Raw genomic sequence first — 19,526 nt, forward strand, 5'->3', positions numbered from 1 at the left:
GCAGCTGCAGACACCCGTATCTGTCTATATCTGTGTACGCCGGTATCCAAACCAATACATAGCATGCAAACCACTTTCCCGGTGAGTTATTTCCAAAAACAAATGCGTTAGCGCCGGCTCACTGGCTTCGGATTGGTCAATTCGGAAAGTACGACAAAGAAACCCCGTTACACTGATACTCTCTAGCGGGGAGATACCACATCCTCTTCGGAATTGTTTTGCTCACGCGCACAAAAATACCAGTTTTCTGAAGCAAAAGGAACTGCTCGGCAAACTCACTTTTTTAAGCATCGAACAGCATACCACGAACGTGCGTGCTGCAGGTATACTGAGCGTGGCATGCGCAGCGAACGAGCCTCGTAGCGATCCACTTCAATCCAGAGTCGTAACTGCCCTTCCTCCAGCGTTCTTCCTCCGATTTACAGGGAGCCAACCAGTCGCTTCCGCGTTCCGCGTGAATTTTAGCTTAGCACCCAGTGACGTGGAGGCGCAGGTGACGACTTTTCGATGACAGTCCCCTCGCGCAAGCCCCTCTCTCCACCATAGTGGTCGTGTAACTGCTGCCAGGACGATCTCGCTCGTTCATTTTTTTTTACATCTTTCGGGATTGCAAAGCTGTCGCTTGCTGGCAGTGCACTGGCACTTTTTAGTCGGAGCGCTGTCACTGCCATCTTTGAAACGGCCGCCACGAGGGAGGCCACCATCTGCCCGCATCGGCACGTTACGTTATTCTTGAGGCGTGCGTAGGCGAGGCGGTGCATGGAGTTCTGAGCATGCGCAGTCGTTGTTACCAACTGAAAGTGTGTGTCATGCCCTCTTCTCCTCATTTTTGCGTTACTTCATCCAACCTTCCATTTGAACGCTTTCCCCCTCTGCAGTAACACTCCTGTTGTCTCCCGCGTGTTTACTTCTGTAAAGTCAGGGTTACGTCACCTCGACCGGAGGTGAGTTTGCGAGCAGAGCGAACGAAACAGAGTTGACCGTGGAAGTCGTCAAGCCAGGAAGAGCGGGGGCACAAACGTGTGCCGCAAGAAGCCACCGCGGGTGTACGGCATAATAACTGTGGCGAACAAAAACGAAAGAACGAGGGAAGAACGAGGCAGGGAGAAGCCATCTCGCGCCGAGCGGGGTAAGCGAACCCCGCAAAGTGCCCTCCTCCGCTCCCAGAAGGCCGCAAGCATGGCCGCCCACGATGCCGCTGCCGCTGCTGCTGCCGAAAGAGGGCGCACTGGCCCCTCGCGGCCCGCCCCCTGGCCGGCTGCGGAGGAAGCGAATGCCCGCTCGCCGCTTGCCGCTGAAAGTCGCCCTCGTGCCTCCGTCAATGGCACTGGAAGAATTCACGGGTTCCTGATAGCGATGCCGTGACTTCTCCGGTGCTGTGGACGGCGGCACGGACCACCTCGTCCCCGTCTTGTCGCCGCCGCCGCCCTGGTACGCCTCCCTAACGCCGAGCCTCGCTTCGCAGATCTCGCGTCTTCGTCGACACTCGCATCTTGACTCGATGAGCTTGTGTCGGTCGGGAACGGCATTGCTTTAAGCCTTTGAGGCCAACAAACGTGAGCGTTTTGGGCTATCCATTTTTTCAACAGCGGCACACTGCGAAGAAAAAAATGCCCCAGGACACCTAGGCAGCCCTCATCAGTTGTGAATGCGAAAGCGTTGATCTCCAGGTGAACGCCGCAGAGCGCTCGTTCTAGTGGTTGCGTTGACGTCGCAGCCAGTGGGCATAAGGCGCCAGTTTCTGACGTCATGCTCATGTGTCAGTCCCCTTGAGTGTGCATGCGAGATTCTGGGCTGGGGTGTTGAGGTCGCAGCCAAATGGTAATTGCAACGGCAAATGTCACCGTCAGTGCCCAATCCAGCTGGTGGGTATGTTTTGCATCACATTCGCTGTTGAGTGTAACAGCGAAGAAAAGTAACAACGCGCCACGGGGTGTCCAGCTCGTGGCACGTCGTGCTGTGTGGACCGGTCGTCGATGTTTTACAAGTCGAATTCTAAAGCGCAATCACCTTAGGTCAGCCACACCCGCGCAGCCGTCAAGCATGAGTGCGACGGGTACCCCTTTGGGACTTGCGAGAGGGATGCTGAGCTGTGTTACAATGCCAAACAATCTTCACGCGCAGCTGGAGTCCCCTACACACATTCAGTGTCCGCCTTGGGAGGCTTACTTGTATGCTCATGCATGTCATATTCTCAAACGATTTGCTTCTGCGGCTGAAAATCGCCTGTACGCTGCCTTTTGTGTGTCTGGCTTTTTCGCATAGCTGGCGTGTTGTGCAAAAAGCCAATGTTAAAAGATGTGCTAGGCGGAGTAAAAAAAATAAAATAAAGGTTGTTATTATGCAGTGTAGCCGCCTTTTTGCATTAAGGGGAAGTCAACGGGGGGAGAGAAGAGGAAGGCTTCGCGGACCCGCATTGGAGAGCCACTCCCAGATGTGCTCTGGGATCCGTCCTGTGCGCCCTCAGATTCTCTCTTCGCTTCGTCGTCGACCACCGTGTGTGCCGCCGTATCGCTGCAGACGCCGGTCGTCGGCGGCCATTCTACTCAATGAGCCATTCAGGGCTGCAGCATTAAAGCGAATGTGTTGGAGCATATCTAATTAGAGAAGTTGAATTTTCGCATTTTGAGGGCTGAGGAGGAAGACTCGAGAGGAACAATCACGACAACCTGCAGGGGATCTTTAACGGGCGCCCTAATCTCAAACACGCGGCCGTCATCGCCTCAGTCTGAAAACCACCCTCCGCGGCCGGAATCGAAGCGGCTTCCTTTTACTCAGCAGCACAACGCCTTAACCACTGCGCCACCGCAGCGGGTAATTGAAAAAAAAAAAAAAAAAAACTGGCCAAGCTTGCACAAAGTCGCGCAAGGCTCGAACCATAGCGAAGCTGCAGGATTTCTTCCTACGTGAGCACTGAAGGACACATCACCACACGTTTGTACAAGTTTTAAATTGTTAATTTACATGTCACGTCGTAGCTTTGCGCTGTGCTCGTAGTAGTCATCGTAATATTCATCGATATCGTCGTGTTCCTCATGGCGACCATTACACGGAGTGGGCGAGTGTTCTGCAAACTCATCCTCGCTATTGTAGACTTCCACCACTTCCTTTCCATTTTCTCGCCCCTCGGTATTTTCGCCAGTCTTTCTTTTCTTTCTTTTTTTTTTTTTTTTTTGATAGAGCCACTGCGTGTGCCGGCGACGCTGGGTGGTCGCCGCGAGACACGCGCTCACAAGCGCTCGTCATTTTCTTGGCATTTTTAACGAGTTACGCGCTAAAAGCCGCACATCACGGCCAGCTACTACAGCTCTGCTGTCAAACTGTTGCTGACTCACTGGTGAACGGGAACATGGGAGATCGTTTTTGCCGTTACTTTTCAAATTAAATTAAACTGGTTGTGCAACATAAGCGCGATTTCGCGATTGTTCACTGTTGGCCCAGACAAGGTGGCAATCAACGTCACACCCGCTTGTTCGCAAACACGGCCACCTTGGCTCCGACGATGCACTCTGACAGAAGATCAGATCATGTTGCGAGATTTGAGCGTTTGGTGGAGGCGAAAAGCAAAAATGCCCGTGTGTACGAGATTTCGGCGCACGTTAAAGATCCCCTGCAGGTGGTCAAAATTAATCCGGAGCCCTCCACTACGGCGCGACTCATCGCCTGCGCTGCGTCGGCGAGTTAAACCCTACAATCAATCAATCAGATTTGAGCGTTTGCTGACTGGCACTCATTTGTGTCGCGTGCTTCCGGCTGACAAAAAGGTTGTCTGTGTGCGTTTCGCAAGGTTGGCATTCGTTGACACTGCGGCACCGCTTCGAAGGTATAAGCGTTTTTTTGGCTGTCGTTCACGTGATATACTCGTGATGAAGCCGTCGTTGGCCACAATGTCACAAAACGTCTTGAAAAGTTTCACGTTTGCGAATTGAGCGGGAATATCGAGCAGCCACTATGTTGCATGAGGTGCCCTTTAAGGTGGCCTACTGAGCCACTGGAACCACAATTTTGGCCAATTGTAAGTGAAAGAAAACCAGCTGCAGTGATTATAAGAAATGACAGTTGATGCTTTGTCTGCAGAAGTTACAACAATGCAACAGCGTTTGGTTTGGCCGTAGCGCGTGTCTTTCTATTGCAAACCAGCGGACGTGCATCCAGACTACGCCCGTGAATCGCGCGAACGAGAATGAAGTAAAATGCAGGAACTGGCGATGGCAGTTGTGGGGGGGGGGGGAATGCGTTAACCGGTTTGCTGCTGCGCACCGCGGGGCCCCCCGGTGTACACAAACGCGCTGCTGGGAAGACACTCTGTCGGGGGCAGTGTGAGAGGTAGCTGACATCCAATGGTCACAGGTCTTCAATACTTCCTTGAGACCCAATGTAGTACACGTATCAATAGACCCTTCAAGGTAGGCTTCACCGCTTGACATCACTGAATTGCTCAATGACGTCTTTTTAAATTACTATCGAAGAGGTCTCACATAAACAATGGACGCCATCCCGCCCTGCGAAAGTGGATGTTCAGCACATCTCTTGCTGCGCTGCACTGCACATGCTCACGGGGGAGGGCGGAAAATGCTTTTCGTTGTCTCTGCGGGCTCGTCGCTTGCACTCGGCTTCTCTGGCGGCAAATGCTGGGTTCTGACGCATGCGCGTGGCGTCTTGGGCGAGAACTGCTGCGTCATGCCTAGCCAGCGATGCCACGTTCTCGCACAGAAACCCGCCAAAATTTTGAGCTGCAGAGCCCAAAAGTAGCGCAATGTCAATCTAGATAAATAGTCCAAATAGCTAAAGCATAAAAGTTCACGCAATTTATTTCAAACGCTTCTTCAGATGTCTGCTGCGATTAGTCGGAAATATATACAGAATCAGTGCAAGTTATATAACAAAACATTGCTCGTTTGGAGCAGAAACAGGTGCACTTGAGTACATCGCCCTGGGGTTGAACCCCTCCAAAAAGATCTCGGATGATGTGAAGGGCGCCACTACGGCGTGCCTCATCCCCTGCGTAGTATCGGTGCGTTAAACTCCACAATCAATCAATCAATAAGATTGCTGTGATTAGAGCACAAAATTGTGACTCATTTGTTTACTTTCCTTGGGAGCCAGATTAAATGTTACATGTTGGCTATTATTAAACGTGATGTTTTAATACTGTTTACATCTTTAAGGTTTCTCACATAAGGATGCAGAATGACCAAAAATAGCTAAATAGCCTACGAACAATTTTTACCGCCGACCACAGAAACGAGTAGCCCGAATTGGCCTGGAACTACCTAGCCTGACGCATGCGCTAGCCCTCGAATGGCGTCAGCCCCCCTCTCCTTTCGAGAGCGGTTAGAAACCTAATCTTTACCAAAACACATGTCAGGGGGGAGGGGGTCCGCAGTGTTCACCGGCGCCTTATCATCCATCACGCGGTTTGTTCTTTTCACGGATACGGAGCTCTGTGCTGCACGCATGATTAGCCCGACGCATGCGCTCGGCGTCTTGGGCGAGAACTGCTGCGCCCTGCCTGGGTTTTTTGTTTACGACACGAAATTATCCGACCTACGAGACGCTAACAGCTTCGCTGTAAAAATATGTGAAAACCCAATACGCCTCGAGCACCAGTGAAATCCCCCTAGCGGCGCGTTTCGAAAGTAGCCGCGGGAGACTCCGCCTGCTCCCCACTGTCGCCGCTGCTTTTGCTGCCAGTTGACGACTGAGATTTACGGTTTGTATGCGTTGGAAATACATATTTATGTGGAGCAGTCCCGCCGTTTTTCGCAAATGTGGTGTATTTACGAGAATGCAAATGTTTCTTACGCGATCTTAGTGCGGTACATTCGGCCTGTATAAGCGCCAGGTGTGTGTCACAGGCAGGCGTCGCGAAACCGGCATACGCATGAGACTGATTGTCACTCCACTGCTCTGAAATTTTTAACAGCGTCTCGGTAAGCAGTTTCCTACGGTGTAAATCGGTTTTGTGTGCTTACATAATCTTGCGGAGCATTCATACCCGACAGCACGCCAGGTATGCTCTGCAATATCATGCCGCAGATATTGACCACTACCCTGGACACGGCAATTTGGTATAAATTTCGCAAACGTTCTACGAAAGAAGTGCGATGGATAATACTCTGGAATCAGCACACAACAAAAAAATTAATGCGGGGTCGTCTTGTCGCGAAGTGAGCGCTCGCAAACATTAACATATCCTCCGTGAGCAGTGCGGAGGCGGGCTTAAATAGTAATCTGCATCTGCGACTGAACGCTTCTTCGAGACATCATATGACACAGCTAGGAGCCTGCAGAATCTAGAACAAACTGAAAACAGAGGGCTCACATGCCACACTTTTCCTGCGACACCTTTTACCGCTTGTGAACTGCGCGTATACCCTGTATACCCCCCCCCCCTTCCCCCCTAAAAAAAAAAAAAAAAAGCGTCCGCCGAGGGATCAGCTGGTCGTTAAAGCCGAAAAACAAAAGGAAGAACCCCCAGCTTGTGTGTGTTATTACCAAAACGTGCATTCCATGATCGAGTTCGCTCCGCATTTGTACACAAAGATAGTAAAAGCATGCTTAACGTAAACTGGGTACTCGTGAGCTGTTTACGCTGTTTCCTGCTACTCTAAACTGTTCGGTAATGCTGCTCCAGCTTGCCGTCGTCTGTTTCACATAGCCTCTAGTGAGAGTAACGCGGACGTAAGCCGCGTTACTGACCGGGTGAGAGTAACCAGGACTGACGAGAAAAATGACCGAAAGGGTAAAATTGGAATAAACACTGCACAAAAACGTTTATAAAGGGAACTTCCAGCAGTGGGAACCTAAAACCTATCCGTATTTTACTCTATGCATGTATAAAAATACCGAAGCAGCGTACAGCACGTCGCGAGTTCCATGCATCACGCAGTTCGATTGCTTTCCTGCAATAAACGTTGTTGTTAAAAGTTGCTCCTCCAATTGGATATGCTCCCCTGTGGCTTACTCCAGAAGTGTTGAGCAGTTAATTGGTTGTTCAAGCGCTGGATGGATTGAAATTAATGAAAAGAGTCCGGGGGACTGAAATACGCCGCATTTTTCGGCCGCGCGCGCTGTTGCCGTCTGTGGTTGAATGGGTAAAGATATCCGGCTCCCATGCACTTGGAATCACACGCTGGGTATTGTTTTATTCTTGAGCGGCTTTATGCCGTTTAACGTGTTAGAGGCAAAATAACGTGAACTTCAGCACGGAAACTGTGTAGAAACATACAGTAGGTCCGAGGTAAGGGGGCCAGAATTGTAGCCACCTTATTCGAGTTCTGCTACAATGGTTGCCAGAAAACTGAAACGGTCGCATCACCTGACACACGAATAGAAAACTGTTTATGGCAACCAATAAAGGACGCGTCATTTTTAAATTACAAGGTTTACAGCTTCACAGAGTGATATACACAACGCGAGCTTAAGCTCTCCGATGTTCTTAGTATGACCGACGTCACGGTACACAGGTGCGCGGCCGACCGACCGACGGTATCGCATGTTCGCTTGCGATGGTCCTCAAAACGAGCATTTCGAAGACGCCTCCCAAATTTCAGAAGCAGCGAATTGTGCAAATATTTGTGATTGATGTTCCCAAGAGGCCGCTCAAGAAGAGGCATTTTCTCCCGACAACCCCTCGAACTTAAGCGGCGCCTCCTTCCTGAGCATCACCTTTGCGCGAGCGAGTTATAAACTGGACAATGTGGGAGGCTTCACGAAGGAGTCTATTTCAATCCGTTTGGGCGAAGTAGGCCCAGTTCGGATAACATTATATCGTGAAATGCTAATCTAGGCACTTCGAACCATGCCTTCGTGGTAGGCATTGCAAGGTAAATTAGGAGAAGTGATCACGGGACGGCGAGCAGCGTATACATATGTAATTAGGGCAGCTCTCAAAAGGGAAAGGGCTAGACCCGCAAACAGAAAAAATCCAAACGTGAAATCACTAAGCCCCGTATTCTGAATTCCTTCCCCAGTCGAGGAGATTGCTGTAAGCGATTTTCGCATGTACAAGCACTGCGCTATCCTCCAGCCGAGAGGAAGCACGTGGAGTGGAGGACGGACTCGGAATTGTCCGTCGGATTTGTGACATACGCGCCACGACGTGGCAAATACTGAGGAAACAACAAACAGAAAAGGGGGTTTGCGGGGAACCAGAAGCTGGCTTGCTATTGGCAGATCGAGCTGGAATGTGTGCACTTGGAAGAGACGAAATTGGTGGCGCAAGAAACTACACTAATGAGGTCATAAAAGTGGCGGATAATAGTTTTGCGCAAACTTGTGCGCCGCCAACGTGGAGCCCGTTAAAGGGGGCTGAATGGGCTAGCCTGGTTCGCAATGTTCGAACACAAGCCAAAGAAGACGTGGAAAAATTCGCAGGAGGCGGCGCAATACCCGCACATCTACCCAAGGACGGCAACGAGGTTGCAGCTGCAGGAAAGCTCTCGGAGTGCGGCTGATGTGGCGACTGTGAAGAAAATATAGTAGCAGATCCACCGCAAGCCGACGAATGGTTGAGGACGACTCAATCCCTGTTTCCAGAGCGCGATTGAGATGGTAATTTGTTCCCCGTTGCTACACTAGGCGATAACTCGAAATCACGCACACGCAAAACCGAGCGCTTCCACCTTCGCAAGGGGAAAGTTCAGCGAAGCTGCATGGCGGTCTGGCGGGATTGACTGCGTTGGGGTTTAGCTGTAACCATGGCTGTACCGGCGGGGATTCGCTATCTTAAGGACCGCGGCGCTCTCTCTGCGTCGCAGGAAGAGGACTCGCACGGTTGGTGGCCAGAACAATGCCGTGGCTACGCCAATCACGGCGCTGTGCGCCGCACATGTCGCCGACCAAGAGCGCGCGGCATGGCGCAGTGTCGGGGGAGTCTGGAAAGAGGCGGCGGAGGGGAAGGGGCCGTGACACGCGCGCTGGACGCGCCTCACTGTGCAGAGCGCGATGTGGCTGAGTAAGCTTGCAGAGACCAATTCTCGCAACGTCGGCTTCACTTGTGAACGCGGATGCTACTTTGGGGGCCGTATGCGCCATTTCACATCAAAATATGGAGGCCCTAGCAGCTGTTGCTATTTTTGGTAGCGAAAGCTCGACTACGTTACACCTTTCGGGGTCATTCATCGCGTCGCAATGACCTTCAGCCGCCGGCGTGCAAGCGGGACATCTATTCGCCGCTGCGGCACCACGTGACTAGGCGAGGGTGCAGTGGCTGCTTCGCCTGCCCCTCATCGCCCTGCAGCGGCGGCTGTGACGTCAGTCGTGCGGGGTGCTTCGCCGCAAGCACCCCGCGCGACTAGGTGGCGCGTTTACACGACTGATATGTGAAAACTCTGCGCGCACTGCTGAGTTTTCAGGAACAAAGACCAGAGAAACAGGCACACGAAAGCGCTGCTTTGCCAGCTCCCTTGCCGACACTTGATTCTTCGTTCTCGCCACCAGCGGCGCGCCGGCTGGGCTTCCTATGCGCGCCCATCAGCGCAAGCGCAAAGATGGATCCAGTAGGTGTAGCCAGACAGCAGGCTGCGAATTCCCAAGGAAGCTTTCACGAAACACTGCGTAATCTTTGCTTTCGCTCGTGACAACTAGGTGCGCAAGTGTTAAACCTGAGCCATTTTTTTATGAATTTTTCCATAGGCTGAACAATGTTGGTTTACGCTCGATCTGACGCGGGAAAAGATCTGCTGGATCCTAGCCACAGACAGCTTCGCTGTAACTATGTGAAACTGTAACAACCATGGTATAATAGTTATGTAGTTATGTGCACCTGTTTTTACATAATTATACAATTCTCAACGCAGCGATAAATTTCACCTGGAGCTAATTACGTCAGCAGGTTTTAATGCATCTTGTATTTTTGTCCGTATTGTTGTATGATGTTATAACACCCTCGCCTAGAGGGCCTTCAGGGGTACTCTGAATAAATAAATAAATAAATAAACGCAAATGGCGCCGCCGTAGCTGCCGGCAGCTGTGCCGAGTGTCCAGTGCGTCACACTTGCTACTGTCGTGAAGAAGCGCAGTAAAAGCCAGCCATCGTCCCCTCAAAATGGTCTAAATAGTAAAAACAAAACTTTGTTAAAGACTTGTTGTTTATGACCAGCCGAATAGAAAAACGAATCGCTCGATAAAGGCAGGAAACATACAATTGTTTCCTACTGTCCCAAAAGCATTCCCCCTTTGACTAGCCAAAGCAGCGGCGAACGGCTGATTACTATCACCTTCTAACGACAGGTGGCAGGGTAATCCGGTTGCCCTTAATCAAGGGGAACAAACCAGGGATCTCTTCTTGATACAAGAGTTGCGAGTGTGTACGCGCGCTCGCGAGTGCCAAGCTTTCCTCCTGTTCCTGTCTCAGCTACGCTGTCTTTCCGATTGATCACGTCCGACCGACGCGCCCAAACACCCGCTCGAAGCCTGTGAGGAATGACAAAAGGCTAGCTGTGTTCGATTTGGCTGCACTCGCTGAGCTCGTTCCGGCAGTGCAGCCCTCGCCTCTTCGAGTGCGCAGTGCGACTGGCCGACGGCGCAGAGAGTGCACGCAGGGTGAGTTCACGGCTTTCCCTGCACGTCCCCCAAGAGAGGAGGTGCGGAAGCAGAGGGAAGGAGCGGTTCTGCCACGGTGGCGGCACCTGCACTACCCCTGCACCTAACTAATCGTGAGCTGCCTGGTGTTTGTGGCCGTATCTGCAGTGCTGGCATGTTGTCTTCCTCGAGCACGTTCACCATCAAGAAGCGCGCAGACCGTTTTGAGCGACGAGGTCGATGGTTGTGCACGTTCGTCTGGAGGAGCGAGTGATTGCGCGCTCTGCACGTCTTTCGAAGTTCCTTCGCCGTCAAGAACCGTGTTGCTCGTATGCCGCATGTTATGTATAAGCACCCGCGCCAACGCGCGATGAAGGCGTATAAATTGGGGCAAGTGTAAACCGCCGAAGCCCGAACGTCAGGATTGGTGTTCGAGTTTCGTCATTAGCTTTCTTGCATGGCGCATTATACGGTTCCGTAGCTCGTAGCTTGGGGTGGGTGTCCCCACAAATCCGTGACGTTGACTGTCGCAATTGACTGGACCAAATGACTCTAGTAGAAGGTCTGCTGCACTGGTTCTCGAATGGGGGTCCTCGGACCTCAGGGGTCCGCGAGGCTATTTAATGTGTCCACGAAGCCGTCCCCGGATGAAAAAAATCCCGGGCCATCTCCACTAACCTGAAACCCGCGGGGAGGGGCGAAGCATGCAGTATAAGTGTATTCTTGGCGCCTTGCCGTTCTTGCCGATGGAGATGAACCGATGGGTACGGTGTAGGTCATAGCCTCACGGGTGCACTCACCACTCATGAGCGAGTGGTGAGTGAGCCTCGCCACCGTTGTGGACTGGCGAGTGTGAGTGCGAGCCCCACGCACAGTGGGCACCGCTCACCACTCGAAAGTGCGAGTGCCGCTGGCCGTGAATCCCGCTCGCCACTCGCGACTGCACTTGGGCTACTCGCGCAATTGGCGGGGCTTGCATGCGATGAGCGCCACTATTGCGCTTGAACTCGCTGTTTGCTATTCGTCGCGGGAGCCGCTCGCTTTGGTGGTTGTTAATGGCGGGATGGCTTTTAGCTTCGGAGATGTGTCGTCACTGAACTCCTGCGGTACGGCACGCTATAGAGTTAATTCTCTGGTGGCGTGTTCATTTAGGAAATCGACTTCGACGGCCTTCTGACGCCGTAATGCACTGACACTGTTCGGTTTCACGACTCCTGGAGGGTCTGCTGCACACGCTCGCGTGCGAGGGGAGACGGCGAGCGGTGAGCGTCAGCGCGAGTGAGTGCGAGTCATGGAGGGCGCGCAGTGAGCGTGAGTGCAAGTGGTGAGGGCGAGTGGTGAGCGTGAGTGTGAGTGCGTGAGGAAAAATATATTTTTCTGTGTGAGTGGCGTCCAGCTTTGCCGAGGTATGGTAGAGGTATACAGCTTTGCCGTAAAAGTCTCCTGTCTTTGATTCACGAAGCTCTCTAGCGCGAGGCGTAAATTAGTGTCCCGGTGCTTTAGTACTGTGACTACATCAGACGACGATTACGACTGGAGACGCTAACAGTCCTAGCCCTTAAGGGACTTCGCCCCTAAAAGGTGCGTTGTATTTCTCCGCGCAGCAAATATTTTAACGTTGGCTTCCTCCAAAGCACACCAGGTATGCGGAAAAGACAGACACGCAAAAGTCAGCACAGAAGTGTTTTGGCAACTTTCAGCTGCAAGGGCAAAGTGTTTGACAATATTACGCACACCAGCTTAAAGGGAAGACAGAAAATTCGGGCTTTGAGTAAGTATGTGACCGACTTAAGTGGCGAGTGCAGATTTTTCGGCATCGCGACATGGACCAACCCCGTGGGGTTCCCCATCACTTGTACCAGCCCGAAATAGTTCCCCTCACGGTTGAGAACCGCTGGCTAACAAGATGCGTCAGGCAACAAAGGCAGTGTCCCTCTCGAGGAAGACGGAACTTCTTCTCTTAGGTTATCGACAGAGCGTGCCCGGAGACCATCACATTCATGCACTTCCTTGGCTTGCATGTAGCGCCGTGAAGGGACGGTGTACGGACGGCACTTGATGACGGCATGCTGCTCATTGGAACTGTTGTCCGAGAACGCGTTTCTTGACGTAGTCGACCTCATTGCCTTTCGGTGATTATTCACAAGGATTCTATGCTCCAAAAGGGTGGAGTCAAGGAGGAGTCCAGCTGTTAAGCTTAACAATGCCCCGATTTGCCCGCGCTATTGTGGTCCCACAAATTTCAGACAGTTTTGGCATTCCCCGTCGACTTGTGGTCGTTCGCAAACGAACGATGGTCACCGCTCTCGAGTAGTCCGCAGTGTCACCGCCGTGTATGCTGTCTTTCGAGGCTTTGGGCCCTTCTTGGGCCGTGGTGGTGCTGGGGCTGTTCGTTCTCTCATTGGCAGCCAGGCGGTCTCCTCATCCCCCCGGGCTGGAACGCGTGGGCATCGAGGGGACGGGGCGTGCAAGGCGGCCTGTGCTGGCTGCGCAGCTTTGGCAGCCCCCGGGTGCACTTCCGCCGGCGATCAGTGCCGACCGTCGTACCGTACATTGGCAACGTCAGATCGCCGGGAAAAACTCTGTTGACGTTGGTAGACGCTTGAAAGGGATTAAAACTACACCGACGGAGGTTCGTGGCAGACGTTTTTCCGTCGCCCCGTGCTGATGACCCCTGCAGGCGGAGTGGCGTTGCAGGCGCGCATGTTCCGCCGACATCTCGCGTCGCCGAGAGGCGCGCGCTTGTGCAGGCCCGCGTGCACGCCGCCACTACTGCAGCTGCGTGCCATTTCGCTGTCGGTGCTTTCTCGTTCAAGTTGTTGCCGCCCATTAATGACCCCGGGGGCCGCGCGAGGCGGCGCCAAATCGAGTCCGGCCGGCGGCATGCATGCCGCGTTTGGCACACCACCGGGGGATTGGAGGACTCCGCGGCGCGCACAATCCTTGCCGGCGTCCATTTGCCCCCCTCCTCGCCCTTCCTGCTGGCGGCGTTCGTGGGGCTGTCGTTAGCTTTTTTGTGCTCCTCGGCGGCGATATGGCCCCGAAAATGTCGCTTCGTTGCCTGGGAATGCGTGCTGCCGCCGCCGCCGCTTGGCCTTGCCCCTGAGTCGCGCCGCGGGGCAACGAACCCACCCGCCCCATCCACCGCCTGCTCACCGCCTCGCTGACTGCGGTGCTCGCAGCATGGCTCTCGGTGCTCGAACGAAGCTGCGAACGACCGTGAGGCAGGCATGACGAGAGGCCCATGACCATTTCGCCGAAAACATACGCAGTCCGTCGACCAGGGTCGCTAGCGAGCCCCGCTGCTCATCTGAAGCAGCGGTTCTCAACCGTGAGTGGGCCGGGGACCCCCTGTGGGCTTGCACAAGGGACGGACTACCGCCCGATGGACTATGCTGGTCCATGTCATGCCGTTAAACCATTTGCTCTAGGGAGCGGAGAGTTGATCTAACGTTAGTGTGTCTGGCTTTCCCGCAGGGCTCGGTTGTCGGGCAAAAAAGCCCACGTTAAAACTTCGGCTACGCGGAATGAACGAACGAATGAACTTTATTTTGCCCAATATTGGGCTACGGAAGGTTGGAGGTGGAAGTCCTCCTCAACCCTCCCCCGTCAGATGGCGGCCAGGAGTCCTTGGGCTCTGGCGGCGTCTTCGGTCATCTGGACTGCGTTCTACGTGGAGAAATAAACGCACAAGTCATGCAGCGAAGCCACATTCATGCATTGCCAGCAAGGCTTGGTAAAGAAGAGAAAAGGGGGAGGCGGAGCTCTGGGCAGGGCTTCGCTTGCGTCCTGGGTTCGAGACCCTGTAATATCACCCCCTTTTTTGTTTCCGTGATTTTTCTTGGTAGAAAGATACTCCTTCAGATTGGTTGTACGCATTCCTATTGCGAATAAGGGTTCTGTAGTGCCCCTCAGGTCAGTTTAGATGCGGAGGGGCGCCTGTCACCACGCTTAATTAAATTTCTGCATCGACCCGGAAACGCCCAGTCTGCACTGACTTACAAACGGAACGTTGCGTACGCACACAGGATTCATAGTACGGGCACGCATTTCTTGTGCTTGCACGCTTGAAGTGATTGATTTGTGCTTGTCTTAGCATGCACCGCGGGCGTCTGTAGCTGCTGGCGCTGCAGGAGCATACATTGCGGCTTGTGAAGCGTCGTCCAATACCCCACTTCGGGCATGCGCATCCACGTCTGTATGTATATCGCTCTAACGGCGCGAGCTGTCGGGTACGCGCAGGAGCTTAGCCCTGATGTTTCGCTTTGAGGTGCCGGCATGTGGGCGCACGTACAATCAGGGCGAGTACATTTCTTCAGTGGGCACCCGTGGACGACCTCGGAGGGTGACTTCGGGCCTAACGTCGCTCCGCCGCCTGTTCCCTCTGCTGCGCGTAAATGTTTGCGCAAGCGGATTACAAACCGTAAAATATGGGATGCTTCGTGAATGAGGCTTCGACCCGTTACCACGCGAAATCGGCCAAGGTGCTTTCGCACTTACAGGGCCCGTGAAAACGAAGTACAAGCTTGTTCAGCTTGAAATAACTAGCGTTTAGTTACCCACTCAGCTCCACTGCAGCCCCTAAAGACGGGGTGTTGAGAAAGCTTCCAACTTCGCGCTGGAGTGACGTGATAATAGAGGCCGGCCCTCAAAGCATAGTTATTTGTGCGTCAACTGCAGGTCGGAATTCCAGTGATACGGCAGTCGCCCCTCACGACGTTTGTTGGCGGCGTCTCGGGTCGGCGGCGGCGGCCGCCCATCGCAAGTTCGGATCGAGGAATCGCCGCAATAAATTGGCTGGGAAGTCGCCGCCGCCGCCGCTTCACCCGTTTTCGTTATCTCCAATATTTTTTCCAAGTTTGCGATAAAATTGGAATCATCGTCATCGGTATACAAGGCAGTCTCTCTAATGAAATCACGGTGGCTTTAGAGGGACAGATAAGTTGTAGTGCGAGAAATACGCATTGTTCGGCATTTGTTTATGTACCAGGGCAATATCGAGGTCAGTCAGCAATATTGAAGTGCCGGTTTGTATGCTTATCTACTGGAACCAGTAGCGTCATTTGCAAATGAAAGAACACTATACGTTGCAAATGAAAGAACACCGATGTCTGCGGAACGCCTGAATAAGTGTGGCTGTAACAAAAAGGAAAGCGATTTGCATCTACGAACTGTGAGCTGTTAGAAAAAAAATTAGCTACCTCTTCTATCAGCCTATTCACTTAGCTTAGGGCGTAGTAGCCCGTGCGAAACCATGTCCGACACTTCTGAAAAATACCAAAACACACAATCGGCATGGGACGGTCGGTCTAAAGTTTAGTGCATGGCTGGCTGTGAGTACAATGTGTCAGCTGCGTTTCACATGAGCATAGCGAAAACCGTGTTGAGTTGCTTTAAAAAGAGGTTTTCTTTGAAGAAAATGAACACAGTTACCATATATTTGATTATTTCGCCGTAGTGACCGGTGAGGAAAATAACGCGATGGTAGCGAGGGAAGTTTTCATCGCCGTCCTTATAAATCGGAACCAACTTTCCTACTTTTGATTTCAGAGGAAAAGTGCCCGCGTCCAGAGGTTGTTGACATTTTCTTGTGCAAATAATAAAAGCACGACCAGTAGTGTTTTCTTGGAAAAATGGTGTCGGTGTCACGAAGGCGACAGATGGCGTCTTGCTGAATGCGTCGGTAAGTTCAGGGAAGCGAGATGCATCACTTGGCTGCTCTCGAAGGGTGGCCGGCGCGCTTCTTGTGCGGCAGCGGACTCTGCGCGAGAAGCTTTGTGCCGTAGTGAGGTGAAGAGCACAACGGAGACACCGCGAGCACCCTTCCGAGAAGTATCGCGACAGAAGCGCTCGCGCTCGGGCACATGTCGACACGCTGTATACAAGCCATTCGCTGCCTCTTTGATTCCGAACGATTCTTTCCGGTCCTTGGACTACCGCTCCTCAGTGCGGGGGGGAGGGGGGGGGGGGTCGAGGGGCCGTCCCCCCTCGAGGCAGGATTAGCACGACCGCAGTAGTGCCCGTGCCCATTCAAGCTTGGTGGGAAAGGCACCAATCGCGAATCTTTCTTTTCGTGCTTGCGCAGGTGGCGGCCCCTGAGGAGGAGGTGGGCCCTGTGCACGACCAGCAGCGCGCTCAACAGCGCTGCACTTGCGGCTTGTTGAAGAGGACGAGGAGGCCGGCAATCTTCCGGAATCTCTACATGCCCTCAACAGACTGACGTGATTGGACCGCCGTGTGCGGCCTGAGAGAGTTGCCCTTTTTGTATGTCTGTTGGTATTCTGCGCTTTTGCTCTCGCTGTGCAGGTCCCGAGACGCCCTGGTGTTCTGTTCCGGGCTCCAGCGCGGGACCCGGGAGTTTGAGTTGGCTGCTCGGGCTCCTGCTCTCGGTTCCTGCGTGGACCCGGTCTGCCTGCGGCTCGTCATCACCGTCCCCTTAAATTTTGGTCGGATTGGTTGAGACCAGTCCCATCACCATGGAGGGTGTTTTTTAGTCCAGCCAGGAGAAGGAGGCATGGTTTTTCACCCTCCAGGGATGGGCTAGTTTATCCCTTTCGCGGTCCCCTTAATGTTTGGTCAGGAGAGGACGAGACCAGTCCCATCACGATGGGAGGTGTTTTTAGTCCAGCCAGGAGAAGGAGGCAAGGTTTTTCATCCCCCACGGATGGGCTAGTGCACCCCTTTTACATTGGCTTTCAATAAATGCCGCTGTTTGCCGGGTACCTCCCGAGGCTGTGGTTAGCGATGATGGATCAGGGAGTTAGTGGAGGGGAGATTCATTGGGGAAAGGGTACATTTATGTGGGAGCTGAATTAGTTCAGGAGGCGCCACCCCTGCATTTCGAAATCACTTTCTGATGGGACTGGGTTGTGTTGTCTTCTGTCGCGAGTTGCAAGAGCCTCGCTTTTCTTTGCTTTTCTACCAAATTGGCTTTACTTGAAATTCACATTGGAGCATACCTCCCAGTTCATTTATTTCTCTAATTGGCTTTAACCTGTGATAGCTTTGTTGGTGCAGGTTTTTGTTCCCATTGTTCCCTTGCGCGCCTGCCAACTTGCAGTGCCACTGTAAACGGTGCTCACTACTCGTTGGCGGGCACCGCCGCAGAGGTCCGGTAAGAAGGGTCGCCAGTGTTTCATATGGCCTTCTTCAGAACAGCGCCCATGGCTTGCGCGCTGCGCCTCATTTGGGTCGCAGCCGTGACTTTGGGTGCGCGTTGGCACTGCCCGTTCTCTTCAGCCGGCGATGTTCCCCCTCGGGATTTCAAGTGTTGCCCCTGGCACAACAAGGCTCTCTTACTCTCCTGGCGTCTTCTTTCCTCAGCTGGGTCCCTCTATGGTAAGCTGCTTCTCACTCACAATTTTCACGGGAAAGGCTCAATTGACTCGGTCAGTCGGAAACCAGTCGTTACCCTATACGGGGACAGGCAAAGTGGTAGACGGCAATAAAAGTAAGGCGATATACGAGCTTAGGTGAACGTGGGTCGTGATGAGACCCGAGACCTCCAGAACGCGAAACGAGCATGCATCCCCACCGCAGCTCGACGGCTGTCGCTGTCAAAAAGTGGACCAAGTGAACTCGCTGGGCCCTCAGACTTAGCAACACGGGTTAGTTAAGGACGTGTACTGAGGTCCACACGAGTAATGTGAGCATGGTTATAACCAAGTAGCGATAGGGCCACTGGCCAAGTACGTTTCCCCAAAACGCCTTCTTCGCTTGGTGGTGCGAATGTGCTGGCCTGATTTTAGTAGCGCGTAGCGCCATCATGCAGCGTTCACTGAGACCTGCGCTCGTATAAGCGGCGCTGCCCATCAGCCGTACGAACGCGGCTGGGTGGGTCGATCTGGCGGAGGCCAAAGGCTGTGCTGCGATCTCGGACGTCCCCAACAGGTATTCGGAGCTTGACGGGGAGCGAGTTTGGCGTCGCGCGGCGCATCGCGTGCCTGAAAGACTCGAAGTTACAGCCAAGTAATATTAAGTGAAGATGCAAGTCTAACGAGGCGCGATCGCCCGAAGCTCTCAGTCCGAGTAGCGGAGGGAAGAAAAATGCGCCAAGGGAAATGAGGATGATGGTGTGAGGACGTTTTCGAAAATTGGGCACGAACGCTTTCGCGCTCACTGCGTCCCAATGGGCGCTAAGTTCCCCTCGCATTTTTTTTTTTTTTTTCGCGTGGCTCCACCAGCCGTGGTTCTTGGAGTGATATGCAGGTCGATGATAAAACGGGCCACAGTTTCCCGCTCAGTGGCGAAATGTGCTAAGAGAGGACGAAGTGTGCGATCTTCCCAACTTCTGAAGGGGACGGAAGTTGGGGCTTTTATCATAGCAGCACCTCTTAGTATGGTAGAGGGTGCCCGGGGTCTCGCAGAAGCACTCACTTTCTGCAAGGAGTAGGGGGTTGGGGCCGAAATTCGGGCTCTAGTGGGTTGGAGGAAGGCGCGGACGTGGCGTTGTTGTTCCTTAGCGAGGAAGTCTCATGACTTGTGGGACCGTGCTTGTGCGGAGTTGACGGAGGGGGACCTCTTGTTCTTTTGACAGCGGGTAAGCTCCTGGCGGCTGCAGGTGCGTTGGGATCGCCTGCAGTGTTGCGTAATGTCGCTAGAAGCGAGCCCGGTTTCCCCGACGTTGCCATAGGGAGCCTCAGGATTGGTGGACGCAAGCTCGGCCATAGTTTCAGTGTTTCCTCCCCACAGTGACAGTTTTCAACCCTGCATACTGCGTGTTTTAATGAGGGACACAGCTTGCGACTGAGAGCATTTTTACTGCGCCACATTCATGTTGACCAGCCTGGTTGCCAGACACGCTGGCCAAGATATATCCAGACCTTGCCCGCCCGGTATGCACGCGGTGTATCTGTAACATGCACACCGTCATCAAGTGACCTAGCTATGGGCGGATGCTACGTGCGTGCTTGCTATCCGTGCGAAACGTGCTTGGGAAACCCTTTCCACGAAATGCGCGAAGGCGGATGGGCTCGAGAGGGGTGAAAGCGGCTGTGCTG

General features: G+C 53.2%; 1 protein-coding gene across 2 annotated transcripts in view; it reads left to right on the plus strand.

The window, feature by feature from the left end:
• LOC144159706 (uncharacterized) overlaps window positions 1-18,199 on the plus strand; it is a 162,670-nt gene extending 144,471 nt beyond the window's left edge. For both annotated transcript variants that reach the window (XM_077691376.1, XM_077691377.1), the window contains exon 3: window positions 16,613-18,199. In XM_077691376.1, the coding sequence (XP_077547502.1) occupies window positions 16,613-16,747 (135 nt within the window). In that variant the 3' untranslated portion in view covers window positions 16,748-18,199. The remainder of the gene's footprint in view (window positions 1-16,612) is intronic.
• The last annotated feature ends 1,327 nt before the right edge of the window (window positions 18,200-19,526 follow it).

Source organism: Haemaphysalis longicornis, unplaced genomic scaffold (genome assembly GCF_048455015.1).
Source record: "Haemaphysalis longicornis isolate Haplotype H1 unplaced genomic scaffold, Haemaphysalis longicornis Haplotype H1 scaffold_10, whole genome shotgun sequence".
NCBI classification, from domain to species: domain Eukaryota; kingdom Metazoa; phylum Arthropoda; class Arachnida; order Ixodida; family Ixodidae; genus Haemaphysalis; species Haemaphysalis longicornis.